Source organism: Pipistrellus kuhlii, unplaced genomic scaffold (genome assembly GCF_014108245.1).
Source record: "Pipistrellus kuhlii isolate mPipKuh1 unplaced genomic scaffold, mPipKuh1.p scaffold_m20_p_28, whole genome shotgun sequence".
NCBI lineage: Eukaryota > Metazoa > Chordata > Mammalia > Chiroptera > Vespertilionidae > Pipistrellus > Pipistrellus kuhlii.
Genome location: NW_023425527.1, coordinates 2,768,156 through 2,783,221, shown reverse-complemented (window position 1 = coordinate 2,783,221; position 15,066 = coordinate 2,768,156). Strand labels below are relative to the sequence as shown.

The window sequence follows — 15,066 nt, the reverse complement described above, 5'->3', positions numbered from 1 at the left end:
CAGCGGTTAAATATGTATTTTGTGGGTGCCAGACACAGACCTCAGCGGCTTACGTCCCTGCTGCTCATCATCATCCTGAAATGTGTGTGCTTCACCCCCTTTTTCCCTCTCTGAGCAAGAGGCGCCGCGGAAAAGCAGCAATGTGCCAGCCCAACCAGGCGGCGGCGGGAGGGATCCGAGCTGGGGTCTCCATCCCCAGGCTGTGGCTCCGGGGGGGAGGGGGGGGAGGTCCCCGGGCGAGAAGCCCACCTGGGTTGGCAGTGGGCGCCCCGGATACACCGGTCCTCCCGGGCCCGCAGCGCAGCCCGCCCCCCAGCCCCCGGGGCGCGGCAGGTGCGGCGCCCGGAGCCCCGCCCCGCCCGCGGCCCCGCCCCGCGCTCCCCGCCGGTGCCGGGCGCCCCGCAGCGGCCGGGCCGGACCCCGCTCTTCCTCCGCCCGGAGCCCGGGAAGCGATCAGGCGGAGAGGAGGAGCCAGGGACCCGGAGCGGGTGGAGCCCGAGCGCGGGGAGGCGTTTCTCCCGGGCCCCGCTCGGTCGGGCTGCCATGGCGTTTGGAAAGAGTCACCGGGATCCGTTTGCGACCTCCGTGGGCCACCTGATAGGTAAAGGGACGCGGGGGGCAGACGCCCCGGGAGGCGGTGTGTGTGTGTGTGTGTGTGGGGGGGAGACACGGGGGACCCTTCCTGTTGGACTCCCTTCGAGGCCTGCGGAGGAGGACAGACTTGGTCCAAGTTGGAGGAGATCCTCCCCCCCCCCCCCCCCCCCGCAATGTCCCGGGCCACTCGCATCCCTCCGGTCTCCTGGAAGGCAGCTCTGGAGGGCCGACTCTTTCTAGAAGCCCCTTCTCCAAAGCCTGCTCCCCCATCCCCCGTGCGTGCCTTCTGGGGAGTGGACCCAACAGGTGAGCCACACGTGGGAGTCAGGTGTGGGGTGCCTGGGCCTCTCCAAGGATTGCGCTTAAACTTCGTCCTAAAGTCCGTCCTGGCGGAGGCACAGGATCGCTCCGACCGTTTTTTGCAGAGGAAGACAGACCAGAAGGGTCAAGGAGGTGAAGTGATGTAACCTCCCTGCGAGAGGCGGGTCTCTGCAAACCTGTTCTCCCTGGCGCCAAGCCCTGACGACCTGAGTTCCTTCCTTCTCCCTGTAAACAAAGAGATGGCAAATGCTCAGACCTGGTCTGCAGGAAGTGGGGAGCCCAGGGGCCATCTGGAGGCACCAGAGGCCTCTCAAGGCGCCAGGGACCACGCAGGGATCTGCCTAATTCGTGTCCCCAATGGCTGTATCCGCAGGAGCCAGGGGCCAGACTGTTCGACTAGCCCCAGCTCCCTTCTCCTTCTTCTTCTCCCTGATGCCTCCTTTGGGAAGCGGGCGTTGGCATCGGTGTATCTGATGCCAAGCAAAACATGATGCTGTGAGGAACTTAGTGGGGCGAGGAGGCTCCGATCTGGGGCGTTGGAGCTGCAGCTTTATTAGCTGCTGTGGGACATGGAACACACCCCTTCCCCCATCTTCAGTTCCCAGGTCTTTATAAAATGGTGAGAGTGGCCATCCTTTGGGGGAAATGGTTTCTGAACTGTAGCTGGCTATCCCCCTATTGGATAGGAAATAAACTCTGAGCCGAGATGGATTCAGGGCAGAAATGGATTCAGATGGCATCTTCCCAAACCTGTCTTTTTTAATGATGCATATGTTTCCCGACTGCTTGGACCTGCTTGGCAAAGGCAAGACCCGGACTCAGCCCCCAGGGAATGCACAGTTTCGTAGGGAAGACGGACACAGTTTTGTAGTGACTGTCATGTCACTGACCTTGACAAATACAAGACAAATGTACCTCACTCAAAACGTGGGGAAAGGGAGAGGTGAACTCGGCCTTGGCTTTTGAAGGGTGGATAGGAGTTTTCTAGGAAGGTTGGAGGCAGGGTAGAATGAGGAGCACGGAGTCTGGCAGGACTGATGGTAGTGTGTGCTTAGACAACACAAGATCGGTCAGGCTTGTCCACGGAAGGCCAGACTCAAGGAGCTCTTTTCCTAGACGAGGAGCAGTTTCCCCAGCCAAACCTGTAGTGGTGTGCTTTCTTTCTCTTTGTTATCCTTTTCCGTTTTCTCTTCATTCCCCCTACGACCTGGTATTTTCAGGACGAGTGTTCCATTATCCTCCTCAGGCAGCATTTTTTTTTTTTTAAATTGACTTTTTTACAGAGAGTTAGAAACATCGATGAGGGAGAAACATTGACCAGCCGCCTCCTGCACATACCCCCACCGGGGATGTGCCTGCAACCAAGGTACATGCCCTTGGCCGGAATCGAACCTGGGACTCTTCAGTCCACAGGCCAACCCTCTATCCACCGAGCCATACCGGTTTCGACAGCATTTTATATTCTTAAGGAGGATTTTTCTGGAGGGGGAAAAATACCGGAATGTTTAAGTAGGCCTGGCACCACTTTGGTTAGTACAAGTACTAGGGGTGACCTTGCTCTACTGCTAACGGGCACAATTTGAGTAGTTCTGATCTCTTTTTCTTTTTCCCCCCCAAATATATTTTTCTTGATTTCAGAGAAGAAGGGAGAGGGAAAGAGAGATAGAAACAGTGATCAGGAGAGAGGATCATTGAGTGGCTCTCTCCTGCATGCCCCCATTGGGAATCCAGCCAGCACAACCTGGGCATGTGCCCCAGCTAAGACTGGAACCATGACCTCCTGGTTTATAGGTCCACGTTCAACCACTGAGCCACTCTGGCCGGGCTGATCCCTTTTTCTTGACAGCACCTCCTCCAAGTGAATGAATGATTTTGAGAAACAAAAAGTGGCGTCAGACGACTGTGATTTGAACACTAGTTGTACCTTGTACTGACTGTGTAGCCTTTTGTACTTCCCTTAACTTCTCTGAACTTCTGCTTCATCCTCTCTAACAGCGGGTAAAAAGGACGTTGCATAAGCTAAAAGACTCAGCACTATGCGTTGCTCCTTCTAGGTGGCTGCTAGGTAGGTGCCCTCTGAAGAGCGGGCAGGCAGATGGAGATTTCGCCACCCCGGCCTTGCCTGGCAGCCAGCCGTGGTGCCTGCGGCCTGTATTAATAGGTCACTCATTACTGTTGCTACCACAGCACTCTGAACTTGAGTTCTGATTGATTCCTGAATTACTGGGAATTGCTCAGAAGAAGAAGAAAAAAATCCCTTTGCCCTTTGGCAATGTAAACTTCATGGTGCTCGCTAACAAACCCCAGGCAGGTGATTTCAGGAAGACCGGCCATTTTTCATCCTGTTGTAGCTCAGAGTCAAGCACAACCGTGTTTTCTTTGCAGAAAAGGCTACGTTTGCGGGCGTGCAGACTGAAGACTGGGGCCAGTTCTTGCACATTTGTGACATAATCAACACTGCCAGCGACGGGTGAGTACAGAGTACGTGGTTCTTGCCTCTGCCTCTGCCAAGAGGTATCAGAGCTACAGTGAGCTTTCTCTTGCAAATGCTTTGCTTTTCTGGTTGAGAGAGTGTTTTCACCCCCTTCTCCCCCCTACTCCCCTTAGGTGGTGCCCCCCGCCTTTTGATGACACGTCAGGTTGAAATATTAGGAGAGCTGCTCGTTTCAGCATGTGCAGTGTCTGAGGTTCTATTTTCATGTTCCTCCATTTCACCCTTTCCTTAATCGTTTCGAATTTTGGTTCACATTCCTTGTTCTTTAAGACAAATACTGATTATTTTATGTTACTGTAACTGAAAAATGTTATCAAGAAGCTAGTGGCCTCCTGGGGTGACCTGTCTCCGGACAGTTGCCATTATTGTAACCAGGAAATAATCTAGCAGCCTTTTTTTCCTCTCCCTGTCAAAAAGATAGATTTTTTTTTTCCCCTTCTGAAGGCCAGTTTGCCCATGTTCATGCTGTGTTTTCAAATGACGTATAATCTTTTGTTACACTTCCAAACTAAGAGAATTGAAGTTTTGAAAAAATTAAGAAGGCCAGCTATTGTGTGAATTTAGCCTGAATTATAGATTGCTATGAGAGATGAAATTTGTTCATTTTACAGTGTGTGTTAAAGTGAGAAGTGACAACAAAAGCGATTTAGTGTAATGTACGTTGAAGAAAGCCTTACACTAAATTATTGACTATATCAGTGGAATGAGCTTATGGTTAATGAAGTGTTTATGGTGCTTTTGTTATAATCTTATTTTCCATATTTGGTTCCTCTGTGAACCCTTTCTTTATTGGTAATACTGATTTCCTCATTAATGATACAAAAAAGGAATCTCAAAGTAAAAAAAGTTTCCCTTTTTAAAATAGTATCTCTTCCCTAGCGGGTTTGGCTCAGTGGAGAGAGTGACAGCCTGTGGACCAAAGGGTCCCAGGTTAGACTCTGGTCAAGGACACATACTTCCGTTGCAGGCTCCTCCCAGGCCCTGGCCCTGGTCGGACTTGTGCAGGAGGCAACGAATCCATGTGTTTCTCTCACATTGATGTTTTTCTCTGTCTTTCCCTCTCTCTTCTACTCTCCCTGAAATCAATAGAAAAACATTCTCAGGTGAGGATTAAAAAAATAAATAAACAAACAAACAAATAAAATAGTATCTTTATTCTTTTAAACTTCTCCAAGACTTTACTTCTAGATGTTATATAGGATTTTTTCAGAAATATAGAAAAATCTATATAATCATGTATTTTATAATAGTGACAATTCCATGTAAGCATATGTAATATTATATCATTATCATCATATAATAAAAATATGTCCATGCAAACATAACAAATTTGAAGGTAATATGTAAAAATGATTTGTATTTATTTATGTTTTATTGAGATAGAATTGACATATAGCACTGTGTAGGCGTACTGGGTTCAGCATAATGACTTGCCTTACCTATATTGCAAATGATTACCACAGTAAGTTTAGTTGACATCCCTCACCTCATATGGTTCTAAAATAATTTTTTCCCTCCTGATGAGAACTTTTACAGTCTACTCTCAGCAACTTTCAAATGTACCATAAGGCGCTGCATGTTGTAGATTACAACCCCATGACTTATGTATAATATCTTCTCACTGGAAGTTTGTACCTTTTGACCATCTCAAAGTAAATTTTGACTCTCCATTTAATACGATACAGTTCTTCCTTTTGTATCATAATTGAAGCCCATCAGAAGCTGACCTCGTGAGCTGTAATGCTTCCTTTATTCCCTGCCTGTAGGATGCTCAGGAAATACTAATAGTCTTAATCAAAATGGGAAACCGTCATTGTTTGGAAATTACATTCTCTGTATATGTGTTCTATACATTGATAGAAGGAACAAAGTATGAATACATTTCATATGTAGTGCTTTCTAAATAATACTCTCATAAAAATTGTTTTGTGTGTGTGTGACTGGTTAATTTAATTTTAAATAAATGTTTTTCAAAAACATTTACACAAATGGCACGTGAATCTCAGAGAAAATTTATAAAATGCAGATAAACATAAAATACAAATCACAAATGACTCACCACTCAAATAAAATTATAGTTAATATTTTAGAATATTGATTCATAATCCACTTCTTTTTTCTGAGTCTTAATTATTATTCCACTTAATAAGACATTTTGAAAAGCCAGAGAGTATGTTTTAATTTAATTTAATTTTATTTTATTTTATTTATTGATTTCAGAGGGGAAAGGAGAGGGAGAGAGAGATAGAAACATCAACGATGAAAGAGAATCATTGATTAGCTGCCCCACACTGGGGATCAAGCCTGCAACCCAAGCATGTGCCCTGACCAGAATCAAACCTGGGACCCTTCAGTCCACAGGCCTACACTCTATCCGCTGAGCCAAACCAGCTAGGGCCAGAGAGTATTAATAGGGATTACCACAAGTTATCTATTCAATCCCACACTACTGGATATTTAAGCGTCTGGTTTTTATTGTGGACAGTGCTATAGTAAATATTTTACTTGATTCTACAGGGGGTAGGTTAGATGTCTGAGGAAACAGGTGTGAGGAGAGCTGCCAGGCTCACCCAGCAGAGCCAAGGCCTCGGTCTTCCTGTAGCCATCCCTCCTTTCACAGTGCGCAGTGGTTTGCAGAGACTCCTGATTTCCAGCAATGCCTAACTGATGATTACATTGCGTTTACTGCTGTAGGCCAAAGGATGCCGTAAAAGCTTTGAAGAAAAGGATTTCCAAAAACTACAATCATAAAGAAATTGAACTTACCTTGTCAGTAAGTACTTTCACATTATAATTAAGACTCTAGGATTTCCCAAGCTATAGTCACATTTTGATTCTGAGATAATTAATAGGTTAGCAAAAAGTTATTTACAATTTGAATGACAACTGCTTATTGAGAATTGCAGCATCCAGAGAGTTTGGTTGATTGTAATAGCATTTCGTTTTGTGGGAAAAGTGTTCCTGGAAAGTCAATTTTTCTGGTCAGGAGATTGGAACTGGTGGTTAAACTTACAGGTACTGAGCTGATCAAAAAGTGTGTATATGTTACACAGGGTGGGAATTAAAGTCTTGGGAAAATGCTCCCCCGTCAGCTTTGTATTGCACTTGAACACCTTTGTGGAATTCCAAGGTGCTGGCAGTTCGTTAAGTTTCAACCAAGTTCTGCTGCTTGTTGCAATGGGGAGAAAGTTCTAAGTAATTCTCCATGCGCCATGTTGTCTGTGGGTTGAGTACGCACACTTATGTGACCTGTTACTATTTTCCCCCCATCCTTGGGCGTATGACCTCTTCAGTCCCTCTGGTGAGTTGCCCTTTTCCTTCAGATGTTTGCAAGCCTTGCCTGGTGCCTGGGAATGAGCTGTGTGGCTTTCTGGCTCCTTCTGCACGCATTTGGGCCTCCGCCCAGCCCCAGGCCACGCGTGGTTGTAGCACTAATCAGCCAGCATCACACTGCCATTAGGGGCTTTGGGAGTGATTAGAGGGCCATGGGGCAGAGGTGAGCACAGCTCCCGTTTCCTGGGAGAGAAAACGTCTCGCATGTTGCTTACCTGGAGAGTAACTGAATGAGAAACGTTTTAATGATGCTTTCACGAGAGAAATTCTTCAGTTTGGAGCTGATATAGTTTTCTTTTTCTTTTTTCTTTAATTCTCACCTGAGGACATGCTGAGGAAGAGGAAGGGGGAGGGAGGGAAGGAAAAAGAGGGAGAGAGGGAGAGAGAGAGAGAACATTGATTGGTTGCCTCCCCTGTGCTCCTCAACTGGGGATCAAATCCACAACCTAGGTATGTGCCCTGACAGGAGTCAAACCAGCAACCTTTCAGTGCATGGGACAACCCTCAATCAACTGAGCCACTCAGGCTGGCCTGGGACTGAATGTAGTTTTAGAGCATTTTCCTCTTTCCCCATTTTTTTTTTTTTTTTTTTTTTTTACCTTTCCCTTGTCCTTTGCCATAGCAGCCACCTCAGGGAGGTCACAGAATGGAGGGAACTGGGGAGGAGGGGGACACTTCAGTAGAAATAGCTGTACAATGGGTCAATGATGGAAATAAGCCTTTACCTGATACCTGATTGATGCTCTCGATAACTCTGTGAAATAGGTGTACCGTTAACTCCATTTCACAGATGAAGAAACTGAGACCAGTGAGATTAAGTGATTCCTGCCCCCCAAGATTTAAATAGCATGTCCTCAGGGTCTAAATTCCATGCCCATGCCTATACCATCTTGTTTCTTGGAACAAATCGTGCCCCTTGAGAGAATGGGCTACTGTATTTTATTTTATTTTTAATTTCCTCAAATGTTTTATTTTTCCCAATATTTTGTATTGGTTCCAGGTGCATGTACCGCTTAGTGGTTAGACAATCACATACTTTACAGTGTCCCCCCCCCCCCCATATTTCAACTGGTCCTGCGTAGTGATTATAATATTATTGACTGTATTCCCTATGCTGTGCTTGACATGCCCATGATATTTTATTTCATTCATGTCTTCAAGTCCTCCATGCCTGGTGCAGGACCATCTATCATGTATCACTTAATGATGCTGACTTAATGATTTAGTGCCCACCCCCAATACCACCTCTCCTGTAGTCGAGAACACTGAAGGTCTAACAGAAGGGGCTGTAGAATTTGGGGAGAAACACATATGGTCTTGGAATGAAGTGGATCTAGAATATCTCCAGGCTGCCAAAGGTTAGGAAACTTGAGTGAGGGAGATGAGGTCAGAAGATGAATTTATGCCACTTTCTAGATTTCAGCACGTGGTTATCATTTCACCTTCTGACAGAAGTTTATCCTCTGTAATGAGCTGATCTCTTCTCTATGGTACCCAGCCTACTGACGTGTCTATGGTTGTGTCTCATCTCTAGCTCCATGTCTCTCTCCATCGTGGTTCCTTCCTTCCAAGGATGAACCAGGACCCTTCCCTGAGGAAATCAGGTTATTCCACAGTGCTGTTTCTTCTCACCCTTCCGACACCCCCCCCCCCCCATTTTACGTTGGGTTCCCCTTTCTTCCCTTCAGGTCCTCTGATCTCTCAAGCCTTACTACCAGCTGGCTGTCTGTTCTCCTTACCTGTTCCCTCTCGGGTAACTGTACTTCCTCCAGCTCATGATTTCCACACCAGTACCTGAGAACAAACAAATCTAAAACCTGTGCCAAAATAAGGGCGAGAGTCACAGATGGGGGTGGGGGGGCAGGATAGCCCCTCATTGTGAAGGTCCGAGTTCACCTGCTTCTTGTATTTCCTTTATATTAACTTTTGTCTCTTGATAGCTTCTTGCAGATTTCCCCAACGTGTCTATTTAGTGGTCCTATCACCTCACCCCCTCAGACTACTCGCTGCAGTGCCGAGGTGTGTGGAAGGCCTCGGGACTGACTTTAATATCGTTAAGCCAGACTTGATTGTGACAGGAATTAGTCACTGAAGGCAGCATCTAATGCGCATCAAAGGCAATTTGATGTTTACCAATAAACTCTTTAAAAATGAATCCCCATAGATGACATTTCCATTTTATCACTATGAAGTGAAGAGAGCGTGTCTAAGTCCATTATAAATGTTCCTTATAACATCCAATGCCGGGGTTCTCCATGGACATATGAGCCTTGAGTAGGTCTTCCATGGGATGTGAGGAGACTGATTTCCTACCATCAGTTGGTGGAGCAGTTTTGTTAAGAAGCCAGTAGTTTTGTTTGTAAGGAAGCATTTTGTTACCAGGCTAGCCTTTTCTCGAATGAGTCAGTAAGTCTCAGCAAGATGCTATTGTTGCCCAGTGGAAAGTGATTGGACAGCCAAGACCAGTTTGGCTCAGTGGATTGAGTGTCAGCCTGCGGACTGAAAGGTCCCAGGTTCCATTCTGGTCAAGGGCACGTGCCTTGGTTGCAGGCACATCCCCAGAGGGGGGTGTGCAAGAGGCAGCTGGTCGATGTATCTCTCTCATCGACATTTCTAACTCTATCCCTCTCAATTCCTCTCTGTGTAAAATCAATAAAATATAATTAAAAAAAATAATAAAGTGATTGGACAGATTCCTAGGAAACAATGAATTAATAGGCCTTGTGGCGCACACCCTCGGTGGAGAGCTATGGGGGCTTCGGGATACGTGTCAAATGTGTTTATTCCTCCAGGAGTTTGTTGCAGAGTGAGTTCAGCTCCTAGGGTGGCCAGACCTCGGAGTGGTCTTCTTCAGCTCTGGTGGCCCCAAACCTGGTTTTCTGTGCTTGGATTAGTCACTGTGAGAACTAAAACTACCAAGTAGCTTTTTTTCCCTTCAAGCTTCTGGGAAAAGAATACTTCTATCAGCTAACCAGCACATTCTCTCCTACTGGAAAATTATATGCATGGAAGCAGGGGATCAAAATAGTTACCATTTAAACAAACAAAATTGAAACAGATTCATGGATATAGAGAACACACTGACAGCTCTCCCGACGATGGGGAGGCTGGGTGAAATAGGTGATAGGATTAGTAAAAACAAAAACAAAAAATCTCATGGTGAATACAGAAAGGAAGGTGGGGTGGGGGCAGGTAGAAGAGGATAAGATGGGGATAAATGGTCATGGAAGGAGACCAGAGTTTAGGTGGGGAATACACAAATATATAGATGAAGTATTAAAGAATTGTACACTTGAAACCTATATAGTTTTATTAACCAATGTCACTCCAATAAATTCAATACAATTATTTAAAAAATAGTTACCATTTATTAAGGTCCTACTGTTCCTGACCCCCCAAAATGTCTGTCCTCTAAGCCAGTGATTTTTCAACTGGTGAGCCACAAGAATTTTTAAACCATGCTGCCCTGACTGGTTTGGCTCAGTGGATAGAGTGTCGGCCTTCAGACTGAAGGGTCCCAAAGGCATGTATAATACCTTGGTTGTGGGCACGTCCTCGGTGGGGCGTGTGCAGGAGGCACCTGATCGATGTTTCTCTCTCATCGATGTTTCTAGCTCCTACCCTCTCCCTTCCTCTCTAAAAAAATAAAAATAAAAAAAAATATTAAACCATGCAATACCTGACTGGTCAGCGGAGGCACTGACCTCTTTCCCCTTAGACTGTCAAATAAAAAAATGACAACAGCCAACAATAATAGCCATCTGGTGTGAATGCCCTGCCTTGAGAACCATAAGTATATAAGTCATATAATAAAGTTGTATCTTATTGATCATGTCTTGTAATAAGGTTACATCTGATTGGTTAATTCTTAGTACCAGAAATCCTTAGATACAAGTATAGGCACCTAATTTTTTTAAAAATCACTTTGGAGCAAAAAGGGTAGGTAATTACTAAATTACTATTCTTTTTCATAAATCAATGAAAATTATACCTACTTTTGTCTAATTGGAAAACAAAACAAAATAAAACAAAAAACACACCAATTTTTTGGTATTCCACAGAATTTTGATAGTTTATATGTGCCTTGAGATGAAAAAGGTTGAAAATCGCTGCTCTAAGCAGTTACATTATGCCTTATACTTTTCTCGGATTCCTGGAACCTAACATTTGCCATATGTTTTCATAGACACTAAATTCTGTTTGTTAATGAGAATGCTGGTAGAAATTGTTACTTAGCAATTAGCAATTTTCACCTCATATTTAGGAAGTGGTTTTACCAAAGAAATTTACCATTTTAATTTTTTTTCTTCTAATTTAGCTTATTGACATGTGCATGCAGAACTGTGGTCCAAGTTTCCAGTCTCTGATTGTGAAGAAGGAGTTTGTTAAGGATAGTCTAGTTAAGCTGCTGCAACCCAGATACACCTTGCCATTAAGCACTCAGAATAGAATTTTGAATTTCATTAAGGTAAGTCCATTGTATACCGGATGGGATGGGACACGTCTACAATTAGAGGTTTCCTTATATACCAATTGGTTTCCCCATCCTTCACAAACCTCTGATGGAACCAGACAGCATTTTACTGTCTGATTTTCCGAGTAATGGGAATTTTTTTGTATTGGATGGTGCTTTTTTATCCAAGAGAATTTGTAATCATTTTCTTGCTTTCTCTCTGTTTCTATTTTCTCCATGTCAGGTAGGAAAGAGAGTGATGTGTACATTCATTTTGTAGATATGTAAACTATGTCTGAGGAAGATAACTGACTGCTTACAAAGTTATTTGGCAAAAGAGCTACTGATGCTGTTTTAGAATATGTGTATTAATTATGGATTTGGTACAGCAAAAAATAACTAATAATATATATTTCAGGGTTTCATTAAAATGTTGAGGCATGGGAGTCTGATGATTAAGCATATTATATTTTTTATTTTAAAAATATTTTTATTGACTTAGAAGGGGAAGGGAGAATGAGAGAGAGAAAAAAACATCTATGATGAGAGAATCATTAATTGAATGCCTACTGCACAGCCCACACTGGAAATCAAGTCTGCAAACAGGGCATATGCCCTGACTGGGAATCAAACCATGACCTCCTGGTTCATAGATTGACACTCAACCACTGAGCTAGCTGGCTGGGCTTAAACATATTGTATATTATTGTTCTAGTCTCTGAAAATGTAACACTTTGTCCTTGGCCTTCAAAAGTAGCTTTCTCTTTCTGCGTAAAGTCTGTAATCGTCAATCTCTTATTTTCGGTCACCAGCTGAAGAATTGTGTTTTGTGTTTGCTGCTGTTTTCAGACGTGGTCTCAGGGCTTCCCGGGAGGTGTGGATGTGAGTGAGGTGAAGGACGTGTACCTTGACCTGCTTAAGAAAGGCGTTCACTTTCCTCCCTCAGAGGCAGAGGCCGAAGCAGCAGAACAAGAGGTAAGAGGTCTTTTCTTTGACTCATGTAGAGTAAGTTAGTATGTGACAATCCCAGCTCCCTCCAGCTTAAGCAGGAAGATGAATGTATTAGAAGGATATTACAGTATCTCCTTGAATAATGAAGCCACAAGAGGTTGGTGCTAGCTGGATCTTTTGAACAACCAAGGACCAAGCTCTCAAATGCCTTGTTTCTTGTCTACTTCTAGATGTTCCTCTGATCACCAGCTTCATTCCTCTCTCTCATTGCACAACAGCTTCTTCCACATAGCAGATAACATAGCTCCCAATTTTCCATGTGATTGCTTTAGCATTTTCAGATTCCAAGTTAAAAAAAAAAAAAAAAAAAAAAAAAAAAAAAAAAAAAAAAAAAAAGAAGAAGACTCCCTGAACCAACCTGGGTACGTTTTCAATTTCTGCACAATGCAACTGAATTCATGTAAAAATATGATATGATAGCTCTAAATAGAAATCATTTGGCTAGAGCAGAAGAGAGGGCAGCTTTCAAACAAAACATCTTGGTTCTTTACCTTGGGTAGTTCTTTACCTTGGGTAGTCTTATAATATGCCTGTTGTTTATTATTGATACTGTATCCATAAGAGAGTTTCTAGATGTTCACATGTATGCTCAAGTTTGCAAATAATTTCCAAGGTTTTGAACTAAAAGCCTTTGGATGGCTGATTAAATTCACCTCCTAGCTTTCCGTAATTTCTATGATGCAAAAACAGGAGTCCTTTCTTTCTTTAGACTGGTTAGTTTTATCTTGGTGGAATAAGCAGTACCGTAGGTCTTATCTTCAAGGAGGCTGTGTCCACAGGGCCAGCTGTTCTATTTGTGTGGCCATTCGCCTTTGGTCTCATTCTTTCACCTGCCCGTGAACCTGCTAATCAGACCCCTTTTGTTGTCTCCCACGGCACAGTGGAGTAATGGCCTTGACCCTTGCTACTTACTCAAAGGGTGGTTTGGGGTATCATCTCTAGTTTATCCTCGACTAAATTAGAGGCTCATTTTCGCAAGGTTTCCAGGTGACTTTTCTGCACATTCAGGTTGAGAATCACTGGCCTCAAGCCCTGTACTTGGCTCTCCCGCCAGGGTTGGAAGTGGAGCGTGGATTCAGAGAGGTTCATTGGTGGGAAAGGAGATGCCTCGCCAGCTATGGCTTCAAAAGACCAAGATTTACCCTTGGTTTTTTACAACCCAAAAGAGGACAGCAGTAATCTCACGGGGCAGTTGGTCTTACAGACCCTTGTTAAAAAATCTAAGAGCATTTTATTAAAATTCAATTCAGTTAATAATCATAATAGCCACCTTCTACTTACTCTGTTTTGCCATTTGCTTAACAATGTTCTCAAAATGTGGGCAGGTTGGACACTTGATGATTGATTCTGGCTAACACCCTCTATACTTGGATTTTGGTTGAGAGAAAGTGATGGAGTCATCTGAATGGAAAAAAACAAACAAAAAACTGGGCTTGGGGTGTTTATGGTCATAATTGTTAAATAATAATCTTTCCATATTTCTTCTTGACAGACTGCTCAAATCTCATCAAATCCACCCGCATCTGTTCCTACTGCTCCAGCTCTTTCTTCTGTAGTTGCTCCCAAGCACGCAACTATTACACTGGTCCCAGAACAGGTAACAGTAGCAACAACTGAACGTATTGATGACTTTTTCTAAGTTCTTAGCAGTTGGTATACATTTAAAAAATAAATATTTTATTGATTTTTTTACAGAGAGGAAGGGAGAGGGACAGAGAGAAACATCAATGAGAAAGAAACATAGATCAGTTGCCTCCTGCACACTCCCCCTGGGGATGTGACCACAACCAAGGTACATGCCCTTGACCAGAATCGAACCTGGGACTCTTCAGTCTGCAGGCTGATGCTTATCCACTGAGCCAAAACAATGGATAAGGGGTGGTATACATTTTTTAAAAATTCTTTTTCACACTGTTATGAGGTGGGGGTACATTATTACCCTCATTCTGCAGAGGAGGCAGCTGGAGCTTAATGATACTGTATGACTTATCATGGGTCAATTCTAAATGCATGTAAGCCCTGGGATTGTGTCTGACCCTAAAGCCCATGCTCTGAACAATTTTGCGTGGCTACTGGCTTTTGTGTCTTTGTGGAGGTTTGGCTGTGAAATGGACCTTGTGCCAACTAGCTGATTTTTATTGGTTTTGAGTAGGACTGTCCAAACACCATATCAGAAACCTCAGTACATGGAAGTCTTATTATGAGTATTTATTGTGCTAACTGAATTACACTTGTCTGTATCTGTTTAACAGAGGTCCAGATGAGCCATTATTATACAGTATGGGGAAAAGTAGATTTACTAATATTATAATTAATAAGAAACAACTGCAAACCTACTTTGGCCCCACCCTGTATGAAGCTCTTTTCTGTGCTGCTTTAAGGAACTATTATTGAAGACTTTGTTGTATTATTATTCTGCATTACATAAAAATGTATGGAGCCCTAGTAGATTATGCTTAGTGCATAGAGCGAATGAAGGGACCCGGGTTCAATTCTGGTCAAGGGCATGTACCTTGGTTGCAGGCTCAATCCTTGGCCCTGGTTGGGGTGCATGTGGGAGGCAACCAATCAATGTGTCTCTCTCACATTGATGTTTCTGTCTTTCTCCCTCCCTTCCCCTCTCTCTAGAAATCAATGGGGAAAATATCCTTGGGTGAGGATTTAAAAGTAAATAAATAAATACAAATAAATAACACTACCCTTTAAAAAAAAATCCATGTAGTTAATTCTCTTAGAATTTAATCCAGGAAGAAAAAATAAAGTGTTTCTTAATCCTTCCTTCCCTAATAGCATGAAAACTGTGCCACGTTCTTTTTTTCCTTTTTCCCATCAGCTGCCAAAAAACCCAGGCTAACATTTT

The 15,066-nt window shown here is 43.7% G+C and overlaps 1 protein-coding gene across 10 annotated transcripts in view; it reads left to right on the top strand.

The window, feature by feature from the left end:
• The first annotated feature begins 431 nt into the window (after positions 1-431).
• The window catches only part of TOM1L1 (target of myb1 like 1 membrane trafficking protein), a 44,611-nt gene continuing 29,976 nt past the window's right edge, over positions 432-15,066 (top strand). For 3 of the 10 annotated variants that reach the window (XR_004990758.2, XR_004990759.2, XM_036454178.2), the window contains exons 1-6: positions 434-601; positions 3,301-3,385; positions 6,104-6,182; positions 11,061-11,210; positions 12,045-12,170; positions 13,699-13,803. Coding sequence is in view for 6 of the 10 variants with exons in the window: in XM_036454178.2 (XP_036310071.1) it covers positions 544-601; positions 3,301-3,385; positions 6,104-6,182; positions 11,061-11,210; positions 12,045-12,170; positions 13,699-13,803 (603 nt within the window). In the remaining 4 variants the exon portion in view is untranslated. Of the gene's footprint in view, positions 602-3,300; positions 3,386-6,103; positions 6,183-11,060; positions 11,211-12,044; positions 12,171-13,698; positions 13,804-15,066 lie in introns of all 10 variants that reach the window. The other 7 variants (XR_004990761.2, XM_036454176.2, XM_036454177.2 and 4 more) reach the window with 6 other exon arrangements.